General features: G+C 29.1%; 1 protein-coding gene across 1 annotated transcript; it reads left to right on the forward strand.

Annotated features, from left to right (window-relative positions):
• The first annotated feature begins 378 nt into the window (after nucleotides 1–378).
• LOC109608508 (high affinity cAMP-specific and IBMX-insensitive 3',5'-cyclic phosphodiesterase 8) lies at nucleotides 379–27,535 on the forward strand. The gene is made up of 15 exons (XM_049962051.1): nucleotides 379–761; nucleotides 844–906; nucleotides 2,918–3,108; nucleotides 20,544–20,603; nucleotides 23,088–23,145; nucleotides 23,526–23,693; nucleotides 24,778–24,998; nucleotides 25,194–25,383; nucleotides 25,554–25,736; nucleotides 25,806–25,892; nucleotides 25,947–26,195; nucleotides 26,255–26,629; nucleotides 26,681–26,966; nucleotides 27,021–27,182; nucleotides 27,238–27,535. The coding sequence occupies exons 1-14, from the start codon at nucleotides 483–485 to the stop codon at nucleotides 27,167–27,169; spliced, it is 2,559 nt and encodes an 852-aa protein (XP_049818008.1). The 5' UTR covers nucleotides 379–482; the 3' UTR covers nucleotides 27,170–27,182; nucleotides 27,238–27,535.
• The last annotated feature ends 101 nt before the right edge of the window (nucleotides 27,536–27,636 follow it).

Below are 27,636 nucleotides of genomic sequence, written 5' to 3' on the forward strand. Positions count from 1 at the left end.
GAGGAGCATCTAGTTCTATTTTAAAGGTATTACTTTGTACAAACTAAAAATATATTTAAACATTTTCACATTCAATTTTTAATACACATGTATACATTACGCAAGTATACTTTATTAACTGTAGTCGCTACTATAGAAATAGATTTTCTTATCTCCTCTGATTCTCTGAAATTGAGGAAACTGATAAGCTACTGAATTTTTTGTTAAATGCCGAACAAATTTGTTTAAATTTGTAATTATTTAAATAATTTGATATTTTAATTTATTTTAGAAAAACACATTCAAATTTTAAACGCACCTTAATGTGAAATAAATGTAATTTATGTCAAACATTTAATTAAAAAATATGTGTCATCATTTGACAGGTCCAATGAGATAATTAAATCACAGACATGTCTGTGTTCTAAATTTTAGTCTTTATTTCTTGTAAAATGCGTTAAATTCAACCCCGCCTAATTTGGAGAGTTCAAAATTTTTAGTAAATGTCCGGCAGCGGATTTGAGAACGACGGTGAAGATTTAGATTTGATATATGATCAAATTCACGTTGTCCAAACTGCGACATCGGACGATTCGATCTTAGAACATGATGTTCGTATACAGGCAAAAATTACTGCCCAAATTTTAATAAACTTTCCCCAAGTCACAAGAAATAAATCGAAATTACATTGGAAAACTGACATGGAAAATTCCACAGAGGATGAGAGCAAAAAAAACAGAAAGAAAAAAAAGATCACTGTTAGAGTTCCGGCTAATAAATTCCAGGAAAGTTGCAAGCAGATTATGTTGCAGAAAAATACTCTTTGTCTTTACAATACGATATTTATGTACTTTCGTTTTTTTACAGAGAACCCCGTTAGACACTAAATATGGCGTCATTCATCCTCCTGCAAAGCAACCAATAAAAGTGAGTAAACTATTTTCAAACAATAATTTATTGTTGGTCAAAGCTAACACCTCTACTTTGATCTAGTTTAATTAAGATGCTCAGAATGGTTTTGCTGAATACGTAGTCAAAGGCCCATTAATTGCAATAATAGTTTAAAATAAGACACATTTATACGGATGTATTGATTGATGTTTATGATAACTGTAAGGTTAAAGTTTTATTTTTTGATAATTATAATATTTCCTGGACATTTTCACAGCAAGAAAATTAATATTTTTAACTCACCTAAATTACTTTTAAAGCCAACTAACGTTTCAGCTAATTAAAACTGTAGATTATTTTTTTTTTTAATTTTACGTGCCATACTAATACTTTGAGATTTAATTGTATGATACGTTATCTTTCATATTCATAACAGTCGTAATACACATGTACCTGTCATTTATCTAAATCTTATTTTGTATTGTTTGAAAGGAAAATATACATACAATATGATTAATTTTTTAATTAACCAATTGAAGATTATATCTATGATGATGATTGATTGTTAAAACCAGGATAATCTTTGGAAATAGTTGTTTTAAAGTAGACTATTACACAGTTTAAATTATATTTATTGAATTATTTTTAATATATATATTGACTTATTAATATTGGCCAATGGGTATTATTATCTATAATGTCTTTTGTTTTTTCTCTTACTATTGTCAAGTTACATAGTCAATCTAACTTTATTCTTTAAAAAATTGCATACTTTTTTATTTTTCGATGGACAAAATTATAGCAACCCTTTACATTATGGTATTTCCTTGCTCTTTTAAATCGATTAATTACTAACAATTTTTTTTTTATTTTAATTATCTAACTATTGGTCGAAGTGAAACTGTAAGAAAAATTATAATTCATCGTTACGAAGACCGAGAGAAACAAGAAGAGATGACTAAGAGTTTACGGCTGAATAAGTCAATTGTTTCCTGCATCATTAAAAATTTAAAAAAACTTGTCAAGTGGTAGCTATGAAAAAAAATTGTGAGAGTTCGAAAATCTTGAAAGAAAATAGTTAACTGAATGTCAAAAAACAATTCAATCTCTTTGTCAACTGAAATTAAAGCCAACCTGGAGGAAATAGGACTTGCTGAGATTAGTTGTAGACTGTGAGAAGATAATTAGTGGATGAGAGTTCCGCTTTCTATTAAAAATGAAAATCCACGGCTTCAATTTTTCTGGCGTAGACACCTTTAAATGGATCTTTTACAAGGATATATTAAACGATAATTTCCTTCTATATATTGAAGAAGTGATCCTCAATATTTAATTTGCTTCCATGTATTGAATAAATTGATACTAGTAATAATAAATGTGGTTAAAATTTGTTAAAAGATCAAAGTAGCGATGATTTAACTTGCTCATTTCAGTCTTCAGACATCAAACATATAGGAAACACATTCGACACAAAAATTTTTCAAATTTACATGAACTTTTCATAGCAATTCAAGAAACATGAAGGAATCTACACTTGTACATATATTCAAAAATTGATGGAGCCAATGCCACGAAGATTGGTCAATATTATAAAATACAAAGGATATTATACAAAGTGTTAATGTAATATTAAATAACAAATTTAGTCATTAAAAATCTCCTACAAAATTAAAGTTGCTATATTTATGTCCAGTTCAATTCAGAAAAATATATATAACCTTTTATAGAATAAGAATATAGTAGATTTTATGATACTGTATAAAACAACAATAGTAATTTAGTAAATTGCAGCTAAAATATTTAACATTTTAAGATATTGCTATAATAATAATCACCTCTGTATATAATCTCTTTACAAATAACTTTTTACAAAATATTTTGAATAAAATTCATGCTATTTTATGAATTGATTAATAAAAAGTTTGTTAAGGCAGATGAAATATGGCCAGAAATATATAGTCCCAGAATCAGTAAAATTTATTTTAAAGGGAAATGACTAAATTGCAAAAATTTGATATTCATAGTCTAATATTTATTTTACTTCCAGGTTCTCTTGGTGTTTGGTTTCGCAGATCCAGTGGGTGAGACGTTCGCGAAGGCCAGTGAGAATCTATGTTTCGATTCAACACTGACCGCCGCAGACACCGAAGCCCTAGAACAGTTCCAAGCCAAGTCCCATGATCTCGTCGTTATAGACACGAAGCAGGTGAAGGGCATTGATCCAGGGACATTATGTCGGTGAGTTCTTCCCAAATGATTTTCCACCCTTGTGTTTGCAGCATTGACGTCATGTCTGGATAGTGTGTAAACGTATCCGATAAAGAGTTTGCGGTGCTCTAATCTAATCGTAATGGTACAGATCAATGAGGGACACATGTTGAATAGGCATTTAATAATTGCAGCGCACATTTCTATTTTAGCTCATAATTAACAAACAGTTTTAATAATTGACGGCCATAATGTTAAAATCCATGTGAAAATATAATGAATATGAAAAAACACGAAACATAATAGGGGAAACTAATATTCCAGTGATATTTTTTAAGCAACAATGATTACAGCCGTGTGTGCACACATATTATCACCTGTCGTATCGATTTCGCACTCATGAATGTCATAATGTAAATGATGGTTGGTCGTTGGCTGGTGTTTAACATAAAATTTTAAGCTATTAAACCGCAACTGTGCGTCGAATTTGATTCGGCGTCGTTACATCATTAATAACGGATCCTCATTCCCAGAGGGTTCAAATTAGTTTACTAATAAGGGATGCCGTCAGTGGGCTTATGCAAATCTCCCGGCTTAATTAAATAGTAGTTTGATCCCATATTTATTGTATTACACGCGAATAAACCGCCGTGTCTTGAAATAATTAGAAAGGTAAACCAACCTTCTCAAGCAAAATATTTAGACAATTATTTTCCGGATCGATAATGCATCGGGATGAATTTAAAAGCAGAAGGCATACGGGGGTGTCAATAATAGCGGCGCCCCGCGAAAAAATGTCCATCAAAAGATGCCCATGTCGAAACTTGAACGGGGGCAAGAAAATAACGAGGTCGGGCACCTCATAAATGTCAAATGGTTGAAATTCCTCAAGGGTCGTGGATACTTAGCTTAACGTGTGGCAGCTGGAAAAGTTCAGTGCGTGTGCGAATTCAACGTTTTCTTTTTCGACTAGATAATTGACGCAACTTTCGAAAAGATCGAGATGCATTTAAGTGTCATGTTATAACACTCGACATAATACTTGCTGCGTACTCGTTAAATTCGTAATACATGTAGCTTCAAACGCCTTCTCTTTTGAAACGGGTCCTTTCCGTTCCGGCTCTAATTAATGTCGGAGTTTTGAGTCTTTTTTCTGGCTTTCCATTTGCAGCTCATAATTATGCCATATTAAATATGCAGAACTAACGTACAAATGTAAACTTGGATATTATGATGTTTCTTCATTTTTTCTGTCGAATTATATAATATATATTTTTATAACGAAAAAATAAGAAAAAATATAAGTTTACGGTTATTCAATTTTTAATTTTGTTTGCGCATGTAAAATATTCGTTAGGAATAATTACCATTATATATTTAATTATTGAGACATATAGCAGTGGCCATAATTTTCACAACTTTAAATTTTTAAATATTTTATTATATATAGTCATAACTCTTTTATTTAATGTGAACTGTTAATTTAATATTAACACTGTATAATATCCTTTTTCTGTTATCATTTTGGCCCAACTCCGTCGCATAGATTCCTTAGATGAATTTCCGAAGATTTCGTTTCATTTAAATTTGTAAATGTCGAATTTAGTTGAACGTGATCTCCCATATTTTGTACAGAATTAATGTATGGAAATTTAGACGACCATGACAAAACATGGATGCTCTGATCATTTTACCAATCGGTCATACTTTTGGATTTGTATTTGAGATTATTTTTATGTTAAAACACACTTATTAAGAGCCTCATTTCTGGAACCAAATTGTTGCCTAATATATCCCTGAACATAAATCAATCTAATGGGGTCTACACCAAAAGAATTAAATCATCCCCATGGCATTATTGAACGACACCATGTTTCACTGGTAACGCCCAATAATTTTTCTTATAGTTTTACTTATATCAATGATTAAATAATTATAATTAACAAAAATCTGCTAGTAAATAATTTAAATTCAGAGAGAGAGAGCAATGAAAAACCATAAAATAATATTTTATTAATTGAAAAATCAAAAATACGCCTTTTTAAGAATAAAATTAGATTGACCAGTTGCTTAAACATAACAATAACAAAAAAAAAATCAAATATTGTTACCTAATTCAATTCAAGTTTCTTGTATTTTTATATATTTTAATAAGTTACTAATTATCAGCACTACTGTATTTTCAAAATAATGTACTGAAACCTGTTTAAGGAATACAAATTTCAACTCTCAATATCAAGCAAAGTTATCTGAAATTTACAAATGTATCATGTATAAATTTATTTATAAATTAAAAAGAGCTAAAAATAATATTTTCAAGGTCTATATATTCATATTTTACATTGTTACAATACACAATAAGAAAAAATTTCGATTCTAAAATTATTCTGTTCAAATAATTTCATATATTTAAGTTACTATTTATTTATTTATTAATTTTGTTACTTTATTTAGAAATTAATAAATTTATATTATTGATTAACACACAAACATTTCAAAAAAATATATTAGTTTCATAAACACATACAAAATTAAATTGCACGTAGCTAATGTGGAATTATTTGTCGTGATTTAAAACCCAATAAAGCAACATGTTCATTTTTATAGAGATACAGATATAGTTTATCAGAAAATATGCATTCAACTTGCAAGTTTTTTACGAAAACTTTGCTTTGTCCTAAGCTAAAACCACACAAACAATAAATATTTAGTTTATTTATAATTTATTATTACAGAAAACCAATATTTTTATTCATATCAGAATAATAATAAATAACTCTTAAATGTTTTTTAAATTCTTATTGAAAATAATAATGCGATAATATTCTACTTTTATCAGGTACAATTGATGCAAATTTAAATTTACTGATAATTGGGCTCTATTTGAGTATTCTCTAGATTGTTTCCTAGCAATATATTTATTTTCTTAAGTAGGTTGAATTCCTTTTGTTTTCTTGTAAATTTTCTAAATCTCTTTAATTGGTCTACTTAGTGTTGTTTTTACAGTCTTTTCATTTTGTACTTAAATTTTCAAGTGTCAGTAACAAATCTTGAGTTTGTTGTAAAAGTTATGTTCTGAGTTGTTCTTAATTTATATTTTCGCCGTTGAAGCAAAATATTGAATTAAAATAAGTTCTAGACTTAAATTGCGTCGATTTATTTTTATTAAATATATACATTAATACTAAACTTAAAACTAAAAATATAAAATACGATTTTACAGCAGTATTTATTAAACACCCTGCCATTGTCGAAAACGAGTTTGAGATAATTCTTTATCCACTATAATACTAGCGAATTTGCCTTTGGCATTGTCAATTACTGTCTACTGGCTCGATCTAAAATTTCGATTCGAAATGTAGAATAAAGCGCTTTTCCATTGCATTATAGTCATTCAGTTTTATCAGCGACATCCACAGTTTATTTAGACACCTATAGTACACTCTAATCTATGGATATACGTTTTATTAATAAAAACTGATAGTAATAAATAAAATTAAATCAATAAAATAAGTGTTTATAAGTAAAATTACCACACAAACATAAAAGATTTTACACAACTAGACCAAATAACTTCTCTATTGGTTAAAATTCATGTACTCCTTGTCCATTAAACATTTGATAATAGCTGACCTAAAGCTAGTACTTGACAATGTTCCTACTTGAGTGCTAAGTTTATTAAATAAACAGGACCATAGTACTTTAGTGAGTAATTAATTATCTTTGTGTACTCTCCAATATTCCATTGCTTTACTATCCTTAAGGCGCGCATCATAATTGTGTTGGTCTGACCAGGTTAAATATTGATCAAAATATGTTATACATAAATAAATTATACATAAATAGAACAATTAAAAGGAAATGCCTCCTAAATTTGGTTTTGAGATTTTCCCGTCTATTTCATATTTAAAATACATACACCGAATGGAAAATATTCTTTTCACATGACATTTTTGTCTCCAACTCAACAACAAATATCAAATACTAATAATCAATTTCCCACATACTTGGTCAACATGTTTATCCCATCATTTATTGCTTCCAGAGAGTTTCAAAGAATGTAACTGAATATAATACCCCTTTTCCGAAAAATACACAATTTGTTGCTTCTTATCTTGGTTCATTGTCAATCTATCAGTTTTACTGATCACCTATCAATCATAATTAATTATATAAATTTAAAAACTATATGTGTTCCCTCATATACTTATTATAATAATGTAATTCCAGAAACAGTTTATCATTGAGTTGTAGTGTTGTTTCATCGGATCCATAAATTCATTTAACAGCCAATCTTTTTAAATGTTACGACACCATAATGCAGCATCATAAACACGCATTAAACCAACAACTACTGAAATAGGGCCGTTGAGTGCAATTCCGGCTCCGTGCAACAAACAACGGCCATCACGGAAGGGGCAACGTCAAAAAGCCCCCCCGGATGAACGTCACTCGAGCCAAGACTGGTTCACGTGCTTCGGACCGCCGAATGGGGACTAAATAATCGATATAGCAACAAGTGAGCAAGAGAGCACGTACACGCCGCACCTTTGGCCTCGCTGGCCGAAAAACTTTCGGCGGCACGGCGCCCTTTTACGTCGCGGCGACAAATCGGTGCAAGTGCGTTTTTGGGGTCGAGATCGGGTCAACGGGAAAGTTTATCGCGTGGATTTATGGCACGTAGAGATTTTTATTTGATATGGGGGAGTTTATTTATTGTACGTACGAGTGTTTGATAAATGCACGGGCCAGTTTCTAAGGTTTATGTCCGAATTTCAGTCCGACGTATTATAGTTTCGACCAAACAATCTGATGTGAAAAAATAAAAGGAAATGGAATGTTTTACTTTTTACGTTATTTCACTTTTTTATTAACAGAAAAGTGTGTGTGTTTTTTCACATTACAAATTAAGGGGTGGTTTATGCTTAATGATAGATTATTGTGCCATTAAGTATAACATATGCATAACATATTATTAAAAGTGTATTAAAATAAACGTTACACTCCACAAAATAATTTCACATATTACAAGAAAGAGTTCTTCTCATTTTTTTTATCGAAATTTCCTGTCTCAGTTTGCGCTTCGAAATAATAAAAAAAAACTAAATGAAAGATTCCATTCATGTTAAAACATTTTGAGTTTTGTGGATTGTGATAAATTTAATAAAAAAATTTTGAACCCTGATAAATTTTTAATTATTAAACTGAATTTTAAAATAATAACAACAAACAAACAAAAATGTATGTGAAAATTTAAATATGAAAGCAAATTTTAAATATTTATTTTTTTAATTTTAAAGTTTTTAATATTTACTGCATTATACAATTTTGAAAAAATATACGTCTATTAAAAAAATCAGTGAAATTAAGTTATTTATATTCTTAATCTTTTCTCGTATCTATAATGATATTTATGATTATACTTCTGGCAAATATCTATTAAATTAAATAAACACCAAACTAATGTTTCATAAATCAATAATTACGAATTTAAAGGTTTTAAAAAATTTTATTTTCGTAATTTTTGATTGTATCCAGAAATAGCCACTTTAATTAATGAATCATTGGAAATTATGTTGTTATTATTATTATTATTATTGTTATTTTAATTACAGACGGTTTTTATGATATTCCATTAGATACAGCGAAATTAAAAATATACGACTTGCCCACCTTAGTATAAAATTACTCCGTTTACAGTTTTTTACTGAGGTAAATTAAACGAACTTTCTAAAAAATTAGTTTTGGTTAATTACGTTTTTACGTAACTACACTTTCTATACTTCCACAACGATTGAGTAAAATGAATTTAAGTATGCAATTTAGATAAAATAAATTGTTTACTACAAAGAAAACACTCCTGATAAAACTCGATTGCTCTCATGGTTTACTCGATTAATTTCAATCAATGACAGCAATTTCTGCAAAAAAATTAAATTACGAAAAAATGACCTATTCCATATATTGATGGATAAAAAAATAAGACTCTTTAACATAAAAATCAAGTTTGATTAGTTGCGACATTTTTTATATAAAAATAACTTACACGAATTTTCTGAAAACCAAACATAAATCAATGCGATGAAATTGTTTAATTAAAAGCTTGGTAAAAATCTAGATTTTTTAATATTTATTATAATAAACTGTGCATTGCTGTTAATCTTATTAATTATTATCATTTTTAATTTTTTTCAGAGATATGTGATATCACAACTGATAAATTGATAATTAGTTTAAATCTTGAAACATGTCAATCAAATGTCTAAGTATTCTATTCAAGTACAAACATAATCGTTTTCCTTATTTTAAAATATCAAATATTTGAAATGTTAATTTTCATTAATTAATGGTTATTATGACAAATTATACAGGATGATACAAATTATTATTATGACAAATTATACAGGGGATACAACAATAGTAAAAGTAAGTAGAGACTTACTTTTACTATTGTTGTACTACTGTGTTATAAAAACTACTATATTCTTATTCTATAAGGTTAATTATGAAAGGAATTTTTAATGATCTGTTATTTAATTTAATAGTAACACTTTGTATAATATCCTTTTTATTTTATAATTTATTAAGAGCATCATATCTTCAATATAAAAAAAGAAAAATGTGGATATAACAAACTCTTTTTATAGCTTTATCTCTGTAGGATATTTAACAGAAGTAGAACCATCATTTCTTCCAGGTTGGCTTTAATTTCTATTGACGATAAAAATTGTTTGACATTCAAACGATAAATTTTTTCGTGGCTATCACTTGGCCAGTTTCTCTAAATTTTTTAATAATTTAGGAACCGATTCAGCAAGTCATATTTCTTCCAGGTTGGATTTAATTTCTGTTGACGATAAAATTGAATTTTGACATACAAATGACAATTTTTTTCGTGGCTATCACTTGGACAGTTTCCCTAATTTTTTTTAATAATTCAGGAACCAATTGACTTATTTAGCCACAAGCTCTTAACGATCTCTTCAGGTTTCTCTTAGTCTATATTTTTTCTTTCAGTTTCACTTCGACGAATTATTATATAATTATAATAAGCAAAAGACCATTGATAAATAATTGATTTCAATTCACGGAGAGCAATGAAAGATCATAAAGAAAACAAATTACCCAGTTACATAGTAAACACAACAATAACAGAAAAAAACAATAAAAATTATAGGTACTGGCATCTAATGTCATTCTATAATCTATAATTATGGCGTCTACTGTATAATCAATCGTTAATTAGATAATTAAAAAAAAACTTGTATAACTCAAAATTAACTTGGAGACAACGAATGGCAAAGTAGTAATCTAATTCAATTATACGAAAATCAGCTTTGAAAGTAAAAGACAACACCTATATGTCCGACGTTTTTGTTAAAACTTCCCCCGTAAATTTTTCTTTGATTCAGTTTCATTCGCTCGAGAGTCCAACTTAATCAGGAACAAACATAACTCGCCTTTTATGAGCCCCCCAAATGATAAAGCTGTTGCGTCCGCAACAAAGAACTCGTGCAATACAAACCGCTCGACGGGAAGAACCGGAGTCCCCACAATTTGACCGCCGTCCGTGTTCCGTCGGATTCTGCCCGGATGAAACCGGGAATTAAACCTGGAGGCGGGACTGCCGCAACTAAGTGGTCGCAAAGTAATTATTTATATTTGTTAATGTGATGCGTTTACGGAAGCCCGTGCGACGTGCCGTCCTCGGTCATTTGAATGTGCCACTACAAGTTGCAAAATTTTTAATTACGCCAATGCCGAGGCGTATTTTTAATGCTGTTCTCGATTTATCCGAGCCGAATTTACCGACAGGCAATAAAAACGGTAACGTTAGTGCCCGACTAACATACAATATGTAACGTCAGTTTATCGCTAAATTTGTACAGGCATCCTGTTGGTTCATTAATTCGTTTGTTTGAATATCGTTCCGTTCGTTTTTGTTTTCTTCGCTGAACGGAGGCCACATTGAAAGTCAATTATTTAATTTTAGTTTACTTAAATGCACTTTTATGTGTTTTGCGTAATTAACACTCTTTTCAACTGATATAAGTGATACTTCAAATATTAAAATGATACTTCTTTTATTTGTTGATTAGGTGAATTATTTTTTTCTATTTAATCACTTGTCACAATTTATTTTTATTGTTATTCTTACATATTTACTTTAATCATCTTTTACATCTGATCAATAATAATGGAATTATGAAAATCCTTTTTAATATTTGAATACATTTATACTTAAAAGTATTTTAAATAATATCAATGTTTTTTTAATATCATCAGTCAATCATTATTGATCACACTGTACATATTCGTTATTACTAATTTTCATAAAGAGTTAAATTATAAAATTGTAGTTTAGTCAGCTAAAGAAACAATTTGAAATAAATGATATGTCTCAGATAAGAGATATTTAATTTAATTTTAAATAAACATTTAATTCACAAATATTAGAATGGTACTTTTTTAATATGTTGGATCGGTGGACTCTTTTTTTTATTTATTATCACTTGTGACAATTTATTTTTATTGTTATTCTTACATATTTACTTTAATACATCTGACAAAAATTAATGGAATTATAAAAATCAGTTTTGATAGTTGAATACGATTATACTTAAAATTATTTAAAATATTATTAATGTTTTTTAATATAATCAGTCAATTATTATTGATCACACTGTACATATTCATCATTACTAAATTTTATAAACAGTCAAATTATAAAATTGTAGTTTAGTCAGCTAAAGAAACAATTAATTATGAATGATATGTCTCAGATAAAAGATATTTAATTTAATATTAAATAAACATTAACGAAAGTTAATTTATATTACAGTTGCTTTCAATTAACAATTGATTATTTCACAATGAAGTAGGCATTAATAGAAAGATTATACAATTAACGGAATTTAATAAAATTAAATTTTATTACTTTTAAGCCGAGATTAGTAATCTTCTTAACTTTTATTAAATTGATCGATCAAGAGGAAAGATTTGTAATTAAATTACTTTTTTGGTATCCTCTCAAATGAAATATTTTTAATAATAATTGTGATAAATTATTTTTTAATTATCAAATTTATTTAATTTATTAATTCAAGTTATGCTGTAATTAAATTATTGCTTTTTAATATTTTAGACATAATATAGAATACATTCTTTAAAAAATGTGATTTTTAATGCTGTCACAGATTTATTAATATTCAACATTTTCAAATTATTACCGAGGGTTTCCATCTTAAATAGACTGTGAATTTATTAAAAAATCTAACTTTTTAATTAAATATTTTATATATTGATTAAAGTTGAAGTAAAATTTTTGATATATGTTAAAGTTAGTTAAAAGAAGTAATTTAGTCTTTTAAAGGGCGTCTTCGCCGTTGATGATATCCCTGATTCTTTGAATACTTTCCACCGAAACAAAATTTATAATCTTAGCTTAGTTTAAATATTTAGTCTTTGGTTTTAAAATGTCGAATCGCATTTAATTTACACAATAGCAACGTTACGATTGAAATAGCGGGGGGTTTTAATTAGCGATCGCCGCAATGACAGCCGTTCATTCGAGGAATCGACAAAAAAACCCAATCTGTCAAAAATGAGTGGCGGCCTAATGAGAAACAACAGGTTTCCATTACCGAAAGAAATCTGCCGTCCATCAGATGGATATATCGGTTTGATTAGAACGTTATGAGGGCGGAAACATCAGATAAAGTATTTTCGTTTGGGGGTTTGCACGGTGATTTTGCACGACTTTCGATATATTGTTCGACTGTCTTGAGTTAAATGAAACGGGAGCATTTCTATGGAGGGCACGCAATAAAATGTTCCGAGTATGATATTTTTAATGGAGATTTATTGTCGGTTTGTGAGCATATTCGTTTAGATTACAAGCATCCGTGAAAACATATACGGCATCCAAAACACGATGGACTTTACCATACTCTCATTGAAATGTTGTTGCTAAAGGAACTTTTATAAACATGTTCCGAAATTATATTATATTCCTCTGGAGTTTCATATTCATTAAGAGTTTGCTTTTCACATAAAATAACTGTACTGAATGTACAAAATACTCGATATGAATACTCGATATGAAGCATCGTTACTATTCAAGGTGTCAAAAATTGATTAATACTGAACTCAATTATTTTAACACGTTGATTGAACTAAACTGTGTTTTTATATAACTAAAACTTTCTAAAATATCTACGAAGTTTCTGATATTTGGCACTTTCTGAAAAATGTTAATTTTTTGTTTATTACTTTTAACTAAAGATAAAAACTTTCTTCACATACATAATATAAAGTATTGGCCTCAAAAATACCGGGTGTCAACGAATCCATCAGTTAAGACAGTACTTCTAGGACACTCGGCACATCAAAATGAGATCTGGTATAGGTAAATGGTATGGAGAGAGGAGAGTTTTTGCATATTTTTCACTTTTCGGACACACCCGGATTGACCGTTTTCGCATTTTAGCCTGTATATTTTTACATTTTTGGATTTAATTTATTCCTAATCTCTAATGAATTTGTGATATATGTCTCCTTAAAATTTCAGTTCAATATGTGCAATAATTTTAATTAATAATTAATATTTCCGAATTCAAAATTTCGAAATATTCTATGAAACATATTTTTCGTAGGTTGATATGACAACAATTTGTTTGAAATTTATTAATTATATGATATACTATAAAATTTCTTTTTAAAAAACATAAATACTATAATATAAAATATCAGTTACGCATTCCATGTTTTATAGACAACAATATTAATTATCTCAAAATTTACTATAAACTATAGTTCCATTTGAAATAAAAATATTATACATATTATCTAGAAATTGTATATGTAAGTATTACATAAAGTAAATGTCTGTTTTCAGAGATATTTGAGAGAAGGTAAGAACTTTTAAAAAAATGAGCTCTGATAATTTAAATCAATTATTTTCTATCTGGTCTGGAAATAATCGAAGCAGCCAGAATGAACCAATTTGAAACTTCACTATACAAGATGTTTTTCACATCTGTTGTCCATTAAAAGTTTTTGCGAAATGTGAAAGTTAAATATTTCTGAAAATTTAACATCCAAAAACTTTGGCAAAATGATGAAATGAACTGTTGACATTCTATTGAAAAACTCTAATTTTAAAGATTAAGCATTTAATTCATTTAAATTAAGTCAATGATTTTTTATTCTAAAAAGTAACACATTGTGAAAAATTTGTTTTAAAAATGGTTATTTTTGATTAAACAAAAATACAAATATTCTCTGATTAATTGTCACACTGCAGTGAAAATAACAAAAATAATTTCATAAATACTTATATTTGTGGCGAATGCGCCGCGTCCACCTAATTCGAAATAAAATTGGATGATCCCATTTACCCAGTACCACACAGGTATATAACGCTGACATTGACGAAAGTAGTTTTTGCCCCAAACGAATTTTATTGGTCGTCGGTAATTTATAGCTGCAAGTTGCGATACATCACGCAGTAAATTCAGGGCAGATAAATTGAGAATCGAAATAAAAAACGTCCGTTAATTTACCTCCACGCAACAACGTCAATACTAAAAAGCAGTAACTGAATTATCAGTTTGTAATGTATTGGTGGATGGCGTTTTTGGTGAAGATTTATTACATAGATAGAAGTATCTATGAAACGGAAACAAATTCTTTGAATGACCACTTCTTTAAGGGATTTCACACGTTTTCCGATTAAGTTTCTATTCGTGAACAATTCAGTGTATAATCAGCTTATAGGATGCGTCGCCTCGGCAACACTATCTATTGTATGTGATCGGATATTTTTACCCTGTATTTGTATTTCTATTTCTATTATTCGGTTGCTTGCCACGAGTTTATGTTTTTAGGGGATATTGTTTAGTATTGATTAATTTGGACGTAGCTAAACAAAACTGAAACAAAGTAGAGCTATAAAATAGCAAGATGTTCAAAAAGTTACATTTTATTTTGTTTTACAACTGATTCGAATAGAAATATAGCAAGTAATAAATCTCCAAACTTTATTCTAATTACGAGACATGTAGTTGGGTAATATTTCACCATCGATACAGTATTTAGTTTGACATAGACGAAAATCATAATTTATGGTCGCTACATTTGATACATCACGCAATAAATTCAGAATCACACTAATAAACCGACAGGTTTGTCTTCATTTAAATTAAGTGGTATACACGTTAAAATCCAGTAGTAATTTCTTTCAATTGGCACTGGATTTTCAGATTGTTTAATTATTAGTTATTTTTTCTTTCATGAGTTGAGACGTTAAAAATGAATTTTTTGTGTGTTCAAAATCTAAAAAAAAATATTTAAGAATAATAATCATCCAAATAAATAGATTGATAAATGTAGTTTCTCAACTGCATTAGATTACAGATTTTGAGGAATTTCATGCACATTCACCAAGACACAATATATTTAGATTAAAATGTTTAAAATATTTCAAAACGTTAATCTCAAGTAATATATATGCTATGCAAATTGCAGTACTTGAAGTCTGATATTGTTCTGTAAAAATTATATATATATATATATATATATATATATATATATATATATATGTGAATTTGGTCTATTTTTAGGACATACATGAATTTTTTAACCCATTCAAATGTGTAAAAATACATTAACTCTTCCTTCTTTTTATCACATTTTCGAAATTTAAGATTGAAAATTATAATAAACTCTCAAATCTTTCACAATTTAATGGCTCTTTTCAGATTACCATTAACATACAAAAAAATGTATTATACTGCTTTTCACTATAACTAAAATTAAATCAAATAAGAAAATTTCGACTTTTCTTTTTACATTTTATTGAATTTTATTTCCAATTTTAAATATTAGTAATACAAGATAATGTCAGTTCATTGTTTGTACAGAAAGAAGTATGTATGATGATTTTTTTTGTACTTCTCATAATCAGTTTCCCATATAACTGTTCAACAATAATCCTAGCGTGCCCTATTTCCGACAATCCTGATACCTTATTTCCATAATAATTAAATTTTGATGAAAATGTGTGAAAAAACCTTGTTCATCATTGTCAACCCCTAAATTAGAAAAAAAGCAATCTAGATAAAAATATATTTTTAAAAACATATTGATCCTTCAGCGTAGTAATTTTAAATATTGTAATTTTTTATATCATTATCAACTCTTTTACTTCTTAAAACACTATATCCTACAGCCTTACTTAAATGACAAATTTTTATTTGATTTATTTTCAACTACAGTACAAAATAAATATATGAAGTAGCAGCATAAAACATTGTTTCTGTAAAATGCTCTATTGGACTAAAATGTTCGTTTCGTTCGTTCTTATGTGACTCTTGATGCTTGAATTAGAAAAAATGATATAGAAAACCAAAAGTTACTTTTTTCATATTCGATTACTAATTCGGTGAACAACCATAGTTAACATATGAAGTCATATAATCATTTAAAGTGTGCGTCTATCTGTTCTTTACGATCTAAAAAAATCATACTAAGATACAACAAAAAATACCATTATGCGCTCCATGTACTAATAAAACCATTCTCAAAACTGTCATTTTCATATTTTATAAACGGGGGCTAATTACATTAACATTTTCTAAAAAAAGTTTTTAACTTAGTCGAGGAGCTGTGCATAAAGAAATATGCGCACTCAACTAATAAAAGTAAATTTAACATAAATTGGTTTGTATCGATGTAAACTAGAAGTTGATTTCGAGTTATTAGTGGTAAAACGCTCACACAGTTTTAAACAGTGTAACTTTATACAAACTTTCAAGTCAAACATTCCACTGCCTGTTTCTAAATAGTTAATTACAAGTACTCAATTCCAACAAACCTGAATTTTCAGGAAAAGTGTTCCCATAGAAATCCGACTAATATCCCAAGAATGTTTCGTTCTCCCGTCGTTAAGACTCCCTTAAAACCCCGTTCTGGAGTTCAACAGACAGTAAAATGATGCTTTTAGTCGTCGTTCCGAATTGAGTTTCGCTTTTTTCATCCTACGGGAACGTTGCCTCAGTCACATGACGTATATTTTTTTTATTTGCCGAAGTTAAAAGTAAACAAACACAAAGGATAATGTGCGTTTAGAAACCGAGCCCTCTTATAGTAAGTCTATAATGCCATTCAAGCAAATAACAGGATTGATACCGTTGAGAAAAAAAAAAAAATAAAATGAGGGAGCTCACGTTGCACGTCGAATATACTAAGAAAAGTGCAATTTTCCGAATTCCTTGGCAAATTTGATAAATTGGCTAACCTTTTAATTTTCTCCATTTTAATTTCTATTAGTATGTAATTTAAACCGACCGAAGTTTTCCATCAAAATTCAACTTAATCCAAACGAAATTGAGAGACCGTAGGCGGTGAAAAACCCTCTGGCCTCGCAACGGACCTACAGATAAACCTATCGAACGACCGACTGTTAGCGTGTGATCTTTAGGAACTGTATTGCACTCAAATAATTCGCAAACATTGATAAATAATTTAATATCGGGGCCGCGGATTCGAACAAAGCCCCTTCGCATTTCCTACCCCCGAAATCCAATTCCTTTGGATTTTCATATTCCACTATTCTTCTGCTCCACTGTTGCCTAATCGTCAGATTTAAAGTATTATTCCATACAAAATGCCGAATTGCACTTTATTCTGATGGTAAAATACGAGCATATTCCACGATGCTTCCTTCCGCATTAGTTGTTGAGTGTCAGTGGTTCCGTTCTCTATTCTTACAATTTAACAAATATTTTCAAGTACTTTTTCAATTACCATTAAAGTAAATTGGTACATTCAACTTGGATCGAAAGAGGAATTAAATTTTTTTCTAACAATTTGGTGTTATCCATTTAAGATGGAAACATTCCCGTAACTATTTTATTTGTAATCAGTAATAGTTTTTTATATTCTACAAAAAATAAATAAACAAATACCCCATTGAATCCCATAATTCTGTCAATTAAATCATTAAAACTGTAACATTTTATATATAATCAATAATAGTTTTTACAAAAAATAAACATCCCGTTGAAATCCTTTAGAAAAATCACAATAAATTATATTTTTCTAATGAATTTATATTATATATTTATCCCTTCTAATCAGGTAAGCTATATAATAAAATGTTAAAATTTCTCAGAATATTAAGGAATAACTTAAAGCATTAGTTCTTACAATTACTTTAGTTATTAGTGCTAACAAGTCATATAAATTCAATATTGTTTATTATGAGGTAGTGATCATGAAAAATAACAGCTTAAGCAGAGGTATATAAAATTTTACACATTTTGTTCATAATTTTGGTAATTAGAAGAACATAAAAATTGTAACATTTGTTTCTCATTTAAGATGGAAACATTCCAGTAACATTTTTATTTATAATCAATAATAGTTTTTTATTGTACAAAAAATGAATAAATACTCTATTGAAATCCTTAACAAATTTCACAATAAATCATATTTTTCTAATCAATTTATATTAATTATTTATTCATTCTCATCAAGTAAACTATAATAAAATGTTAAAATTCCTCAGAAAATCAAGTAATGACTTAACATATTAGTTCTCATAATTAGTTTAATTATTAATGCTAAAAATCATACCAAGTTCAATATTATCTGTGATCTGAATTAACTATATGATATTTTACAGATTTTGTTTCATAATTTTGCATTATAAGCCTATTAAAAATATTTTTTAATTATGTACTAGCCTTATTAATATACTATATTTTTTATGAATAAATTTATTGATTTGTCTCATTTTTTGAATTTGAAACATAATTTATATGATGAAAAAAATTTTTATGGCGTGCATAGATTCAACAATAAATTGTATTATGAAAATAATGATTGGAGATGATAGTTTATGTCTACGTAATCCGACTTTGTTGTAATTATTCCAAATACTTTTAAACTTTCTAAAAAACAAATATTAAAAAATGGAAAAGTGAATTACTGCGATTCTAATTATATGATTTATAAGTACTTTCAAATTGCACGTTTGGATCATTTTAATATCTTAATTTGTATTTGAGATATTTAAATGTTTGGTATTACCAACAATTGTAGTGTTGAAAAGTTAATTCTTGGTATACACGTTAATAAAACAGCTGCTAATAATATCCAAAAATATTAAACAGGGTGTTTGGTATTTCCATTTACATTTATTTCAATTTTAAATGTTAATGACTTCCTTATTTTCAATAAAACAAATAACAACCACCTCTAATTTCTGATATTACAAAATAGTCATATTTAGTTTATAAATTAACCAAAGATAATTCCTGGCTAATTTGGTTATAAAGTTAAATATGAGATGATGTCATAAAGGTACTAAAATAACAAAAAAATCCTGCATGAATTAAGTTGTATTTCCTAGATTTTTTATTTGTTAAAAATTGAAAAAATATATTTATGTATTAATAGTACATTATGGTAATTAAATTAGAAAGTGTTATAATATAATTGTTCATAAAGTAGCCAAAATATCGATTATTTTATACAAAAAATTATATTTTTTTACATTAACTAAACTTCCTTGAATTGTTATTTTACAATAATATTATGAAACTGTTTCAATTACATTAGCCGAGATCATTACCTAGTTTATAAACTAACAGCTAGTTTAGACGAAACTACGCTTACTACCAAAATAAACGAACGGTTTAGTTAGTTTCTAAATTATCCAGCTAGTTTATGAACTAACATGTTACATAAAGTCATCTAAAAAAACAAAGGAAGAGTCACTGCAAGGACCATTTTCAACAATCCAAACTAACGTGGAACAGAACCGCTTACTTCTCCGACTTCTCACCGACACCGAAACCAGTATAATTTGAATACTGATTCGCATATTGTTAAAACGTAATTTTGTCAGTCTGTTCTACAGTAACTTCAACTGTTGCAACATGAATTTTGACGTCGCAACACAAGTTAAAGTTGTTTAATTAATGTGGTTTAATAGAGATTAAAAACTACAAATTTGGTTGGCGCAAATTATTCAGAAGTTACACAAATGCCAGCCAGTAAACTCCTTGTGTATGCCCTTGCATTGATGTAGTATTTATAGGGAACGACGGGGGTGTTTGTACGGAATTAATGTGCCGAAATTAACCCATCTGCGGTGCTCTCTCCCTCCGTCTGTTTGCCATGTAAAATTTAGCGTTAGCTTTTGTTTGTGCCGGAGACCACCGCAACGGAGCAAACTTTTCGGCGCCCAGTTTTCGAGAGACAAGTGAAATTTTTATTAGGCGGTCGTCTAATTAGCAAGCACACGTTACGTTTGTGTTTTTATATGGTCATTGCAGTTTTACGGTTGTTAATTATTCAAGTTGGGTCGGGTTCTCTATTTTAATTCATTTTCGTTCGCAAGTTTATTGCGCAGTGTAAATGTTATTGTTTAATTATTTCTGATGTTCTTGTTTCAGGTCTATCAGAAACACGAAAGGAAGCCAACACACAGTAATTGTAGCGATTGTGAAGAAATCGTAAGTATCATATTTTTTAAATGTTGTTAAAATGTTTGTTGTTCGCTAACAAAGAATTTATACAGACAAGTTTTCCTACTAATATCAAGATGTCAAAATAATAAAAATACTTAAACATTGAAAGCAAAGTATACAGGGTGTCCCCAAAAGGTTTGTACAGAATTCTACCACCAATTCTCGAAGTGAAAATAAATTTATTTACCTTATCTCACCTTAGTACAAAAGTTGTCAATTACGAAATAATTTTCTAGATGAAAAATTGAAATATGTTAATAATTTTATGTATAGTATACAGGGTACCACATACAATGTATAGAGCATTTGTAAACTGTTCTAACTTTTGTCATTCACTGTAAATGATCATAGAATAGCAATATTTATTCGTCTACGTTTTGCGTTTAAAACAGGTATACATACAATGTTAATATCGCTAGAAGCAACAGTTTGACAGAAAAAAGCAATTAAAGGACAAGCAATAAACTAAAACTGAAAATATGTTATTTTTATTAACTATGCAAAAACACTTTAAGCAATTAATTGTTCAAAATATCATGTATATAGATATTAATCGATAAAGAAAATAAGTCTATAATTCTTAGTGTTTATGGATAATGGATATGTCTATAATGGAGTAAATCATGGATTTTAGTATATAGTATCAAAATAATGAAAGTAAATTAGTAACTTTGAAGCTCTGTATTTTAGTTTCAGTAATTGTTTAAAGACTAAAGTATCTTACTTTACAAATTAATCTATTTTTATTTCGAAAATTTGTGATAAAATTCTATATCCTTTCGAAGACATTAGGTGCAACAAATAATATTATTATACCCTCTTTAGTTAAAATAAATAGCACTGAAATATACTACAACATTAACTAACAATGATAAGGAACTTCGTAGTTTTATATAGGAAATCTCATTTACCCCATATGATTATAGTCCATCCATTTGCCATTGTCAATTTTTTTACATTATTGTAACTGAGATTAATGATTGTTTAACGTTGGCAAAAACTTATTATATTGTAATAATTATTGTAATGGTGATTATTTTGTTGAATAATTTTCCCATTTTGTTATTTTCCTCAATGAAGTTAAAAGTAGTTAGTTTAGTAATAAAAGTTTTTTATGATAAAATGCTCATCGGATAAAGTTATTTAATAATATAATGAAAATATGTAATGTAATATACAATAGTGGTCATTATTATAGTAACCTTTTAAAATGTTAAATCTTTTAGCCATAACTCTTTTATTTAATGTGAACTGTGAATTTATTATTTTACATTGTATTACCAAAACTACTACATTATCATTCTATTAAATGTTACATATATTTTTATTAATTAAACTGGACACTAATATAACAGCTTCAATATAGAAAGGGACTTTTAATGATTAAATCTCCTTTCGTGTTAAAACATTTATTATGAGCATCATTTCTATATGGTGCTTCATTGAGAAAAAAAAAATTTAAATAAAAAGCTGTTTACTATTAATACAAAATTATAGACAAAATCATTGAAACAAGTTTTTCCGAAAATAAATTTTGCGATAAATTAGAAAAAATAAATAAAAGGTTTTTGTTAATCTAATAATCAGTGTTGACACTCCCAGCATCAATGCATGCACGAATTCGACGTGGCATACTTTCTATTAAATTATTAATGTCTTCTTGGGGAATATTTCCTTAATTTTCTAAAGCTGTCGGTATAAGTAGTTCAGTGTTGCCAGGGATATTTTGACGAGCTCTACTTCTTCTTTTAACGTTACCCCATAAGTGCTCAATAGGATTAAGATCCGGCGAACAAGACGGCCATTCCAATTCGGTCACAACTTCCATTTCCAAACAAAGCAACTCTGCTGGTATGTGGAGGAGTATTATCCTTCATAAATAGGAAATAGTCCCAGAAAGTACCCCTTCAGAGGCATACTACAAGTTGTAGGACCAAATTCACACACCGATTAGTGATTGTCTAGTGAGAATCAAATGAGTATTTTCACCAATCATAATACCCTCCCAAAACATTACACTTCCTGTTTCACATTTGGGAACCGGTCGGGCAGCACGGTGCCTAACTTATCTCCCATTACCTTTTAAAAGTCGGATCCACCGATCGTCTGATTGTAGGCCAATTGATGGCCGAAAATAACACATTTCGCCAATCTTCAATTGTTCAGTCTTCATGCTCCAAACATCAATTTAAGCGTCAAAAAAAAACAGTTTATTCACAGTTTTTTATGAAAAACAAGTAAAAGACCGCTAGTAAATAAAGGATTTATATTCACAGCAGACCATAAAGTAAAAAATTGTTATAATTTTGTCCATTGAAAAATAAAAAGTACGCATTTTTTTAAAGAATATAATTAGATTAACCATTAACAACAACAGGAAAAAAAGCAAATATTATAGGTAATAATATTTAATTATAGCCACTATTAAATATATTATATATATTTTTACTAAATGATCATTTTTTTTAGGTGCTTCGAAAAAGATGATAAGATTATTTCTCAACTTCTTGACGCTGGATTCAATAGGGTAATAATTTTATATTATTTTTTAAAATTTTGATAATTTAATTTTTAAACAAATAAAAATCAAAATTCATTTATTTTTATGGGTCAGTTTGATGAACAAAATATACAATGAATGCATGTTCAGATTATTGACCTTTGTACTAGGATATTTATATCTCACGTAAATTACCCTATGTATTTAGGCCATATTAATTTCCGCACTTTTATCAACACAAATGCACCCTTGTTTGTGAATAATAAAATTCACCGTACAAACAGCTACCAAGTCCATCTTTCATTCTCACAATACTTTATTTATTAATGTTTAAATTTGGACTAACTGGAAGTAATTAAATGCCGTGTTCATTTAAAAGTACCCTTACAAATAAAGATCTTCAATAGTGTATTACAGAATCCACCAACTTGGTAAACTGCATCAATGAGTTGCTAATGCTGAAAAATGCAGATATACGTGCAAATAGCCAACATGCCACATGTCAGGCTTTATACACCGCTCTGGACAAATGCAAGGACCTTGTGGTTGTTACAGATGAAAGCTACAGATTTCAGGTATGCCATTAAAGAGAAACCATTGGAACTATTCAACGCAAATCTCGTTTAAGGCGCCTTTGTTAGAGAATTATGTGAATTTGTTCTTTTGATGGATGCTTAATTAGCGTCACTAATTTAGCGATAAGACGACTGGGCAATGAATTATCTTCTAGTCTAAGCCGATCCTAAAGGATTTAATTCTGAACGGATGAGGAGCAGCAAAGATGGAAAGAAAAATATTGACTCAATGGTTACCACCGATATTTCTTATAATATTTATAGTTTAAAGCTAACATTTCTGTTAAGAACTTGTTTGTTGCTTCTTGTCTGATTTGGATTAACTAAAAAAGAATTTTTCATTTTTAAATCAATCAATTTAATCAATCTGTTTCAATTGAATATAGAAAATTAAATAAGTGATTTACTTTATTTAATTATTTAGTTTTAACAAATTAATTGATTTCATATAAATTGAAAATACCAATTTTAAATGGTTCAAATGTTAAGTGAAGTGTTTATTTCTAGCACAAAAGGACAAAAAGGGCTCTTGATTAAATTTTCTCAATTTTTACTATAAAAGACTGGATAGATTGATACAGAAAACGAATTTTAGGGCATGTATACTCTTTTTTATTGTCTTGAATTTCTTATTGAAATCGAAATATAAATTAAAAAAATTAGAAGAGTTTTGACATTTTATAAATAAATAATAAAAATGATATTTTCTCAAACTATCAAGTTTCTATTGGTATTTACTTTTAATGAGGTAAAACAATGGAACTTAAACTAATTTAGATCTAAGTAAATCCTACAAAATCATTTGCCACTATCTCTTATCTGTTTACGATTGTTTTGAAATCATAATAGGAATAATATTTCTAAATAATTAAAATCCAACCTCGGATCATTTCGATGTTTTGCAAATTGAATTAATCAAGTTTTATGTTTACATTTATTTTGGTCATTAGTCAGTTTTCCATTAAAAACAATTTTAATTTGTACAGTTGAATGTTCCACTATTGGCGTCACATTTTGAAAGAAAATAATTCATTGTTTTCTTATACTGTTGCCTTGCTACAAGTTGTTTTATTAAAACTTTCAGTACATGAACAGAGCATGTGAAAAATTGCTAGGGTATCGTCAGGAAGAAGCGTTGGGCAAATCTATGCAGGATCAGATAGCACCTGATACCATGCAAGTGACCACAATGGGTTCATCTCTTTTACGCGCCAGAGAATGGAGTGGCTCTTTGGTTTTGAAAAAGAAAAGTCAAGAAACAGTTACCACTTCCTGCAAAGCTGTTCCATTCGCTAGTACGGGAAGGTAGGTTCCTATTAAAATGTTCATCAATTGTAACATCATCATTCTTACATAATTATTTTCAATAACCAATAAATAACAAATTACAAAAATATGTTTAAATATTATATATATATATATATATATAATATATTTTAAAGTGTATTTTATTTACACCCAGTGTGTAAAATATGTCTTAATTTTACTCATTTTTATTAGAATTCCCACCCACTTCGTGATGGTGTTCGACACGAACTTTGCGGACACTGCAGGTCACAGGGAGTCAAGGGGAAGCGTACATTCCATACGACGGGGTTCGAATGAGGTCAGGAGCGTGGCCAGCGATTTTCTGAGGAGAAGTTCGTTGGCCAAGCTAAACGCGCTACCGTTGGAAGCGCCCATTACGAAGGTAATTTCAACAATTCGAAATCTGCACGTTATCGTAAATCAGAAATATTTTCAATAAACGCAAAAGAAGATAAATAAGTAAGATAAATTTTTAGTTTGTAGTAGTATCTACAAAATGATGAAATGAAATAATATCGGAATATCTAAGAATTGCATTTAATGTAATTTCAGATTTTGACCTTTTTGGAACAAGCAAAGGACTACTCCCCTGGTAATGCTCAAGTAATCCAAATTTTGGAGAAAATCGAGGACACTCTTCGAACATCGGAATTGTACACATCGCAAGTGAAGGAAGACCTGAAAATGAAAGTGGAGGAACCCGTCGTATCTGATCTCATAAGCGCTCTTCTTTCGGTGAGTTAACATTTATTAAACTACGACAATTTTATTTCTTGTGCTTCATGCCTTTATTGATTTTAGAAGAATGCACACCCCTCTATTATTTCATCATCGAGAAGGAGCAGTAACGATTCAGCAGTCTACAGACCGTCAAAATCTGGATTCATAAGAGTAAATTAAAATCTGAATTTTTATATTTCATTTTAAATGTGTTTTTTGTAGCAGGTACCATCTCTCGTAAAAGAACTACTAGAGACATCGCTAGCATGGGACTTTGATATCTTTAAATTGGAGGAACTTACAAAAAAACGACCATTGCAACATTTGGGCATGAATCTCTTCACACATTTCGACGTAGCATCAGCTCTTCAGTGTGATGAAAAAACCCTCTTTAATTGGTTAACTGTAATGGAGGCTAATTATCATTCAGATAATTCATACCATAATTCTACGCACGCTGCTGACGTTATGCAAGTACGTAATTTGTAGTTAAAAATTGCAATAAACTAAATAAAAATTGTTAATTGGCGTAGGCTACTGCTGGATTCTTGGAAAAGGAACGGATGAAAAATATTTTGGATCCTATAGATGAAGCTACAAGTCTTATTGCTGCTGCTACTCACGATGTGGACCATCCTGGCAAAAGCAGTGCATTCCTGTCTAACTCTGATAATATCCTGGCGATTTTGTATAACGATGTGACCGTCTTGGAGTCGCATCACGCCGCCCTCACGTTTAAATTAACATTAGGTGACGATAGGATAAACATATTTAAAAATTTAGATAGGGAAGTATATAAAATTGCGAGACACAATGTTATAGACATGATTTTGGCAACGGAAATGACAAAACATTTTGAACATCTTGCCAAGTTCGTCAATGTATTCTGCGCCAGAGGAACTGATCAGGTACTCTGTCTACTATCACAAACAAACGCAAGTTTTAATGTTTGCTTTTAGAATGAAGGAGAAGACTTCTTCCCCCTTTCACTCCAAGAAAACATGACGTTAGTTAAAAGAATGATGATCAAGTGTTCGGATGTATCGAACCCCACAAGACCTCTGAGATTATGCGTCGAGTGGGCCCGAAGAATAGCCGAGGAGTATTTCCAACAGACTGATGAAGAAAAAGCCAGAGGTTTACCCGTTGTAATGCCGATGTTCGACAGAAATACTTGTTCCATTCCTAAATCTCAAATTGGTTTCGTGGATTATATTATAAATGACATGTTTGAGGCTTGGAATGGTATATTTTTATTGTATATTCCTTATTTTATATATAATTTAAATTTGTTTTTAGCATTCATTGATATGCCGGAATTGTTGACCCACATGAGGCAAAACTACATTCGATGGAAGGAGTTTGACGAGCAGGGTCATACAACACTTGCAGACATTAGGAAACTGCAAAACACAGTACTTATAACTAGAACTGCAAAAAGTGATTGATCCAAGTTAACACGTGAGTGTATTTTTAATGTTACCCTAGTCAGTTACCTGACTGAATTTTGTTGTAGGTCATAGTGTTGACGTTGGCGACTTAAAATATTATCTACTCAGAAAACTGTGAATGTGACTAACTGACTTGTGCATATCTTTCATATTTATGGTACCTCATCCACCCACCCACATCTTTGTATCTTTAAATGTATATTTTATGACGCATGCTGGACGTGCCGTTTGATTTTAAATTATTGTTTTATTATATATTTTTAAAAATACGTGTTATCACTGTTTTCTATTTATGAAATACATATATAAATGTGCAACATAATATTGTTCATGTATATAATAAAAAATGTTTTTTAAATGTAATTTGCTTTAACCTGTCCCAAAAAAAGAGAAATGTGTCTAGAAAGGTTTTCTTATTAACATTAGTGTGCCGCAAAAATACTAAAACTTCATCTTCACAGATA

The sequence above is a fragment of the Aethina tumida genome, chromosome 1, assembly GCF_024364675.1.
Source record: "Aethina tumida isolate Nest 87 chromosome 1, icAetTumi1.1, whole genome shotgun sequence".
Classification (NCBI taxonomy): Eukaryota; Metazoa; Arthropoda; class Insecta; order Coleoptera; family Nitidulidae; genus Aethina; species Aethina tumida.

Excerpts from the sequence above, each read along its gene's own strand:
- LOC109608508 (XM_049962051.1), top strand. The coding sequence starts at position 483 with ATGTCCGGCAGCGGATTTGAGAACGACGGTGAAGATTTAGATTTGATA. Across the intron at positions 25,893-25,946 it reads CAAAATCTGGATTCATAAGA|GTACCATCTCTCGTAAAAGA; the intron begins GTAAATTAAAAT and ends TTTTTGTAGCAG. Across the intron at positions 26,967-27,020 it reads CATGTTTGAGGCTTGGAATG|CATTCATTGATATGCCGGAA; the intron begins GTATATTTTTAT and ends ATTTGTTTTTAG.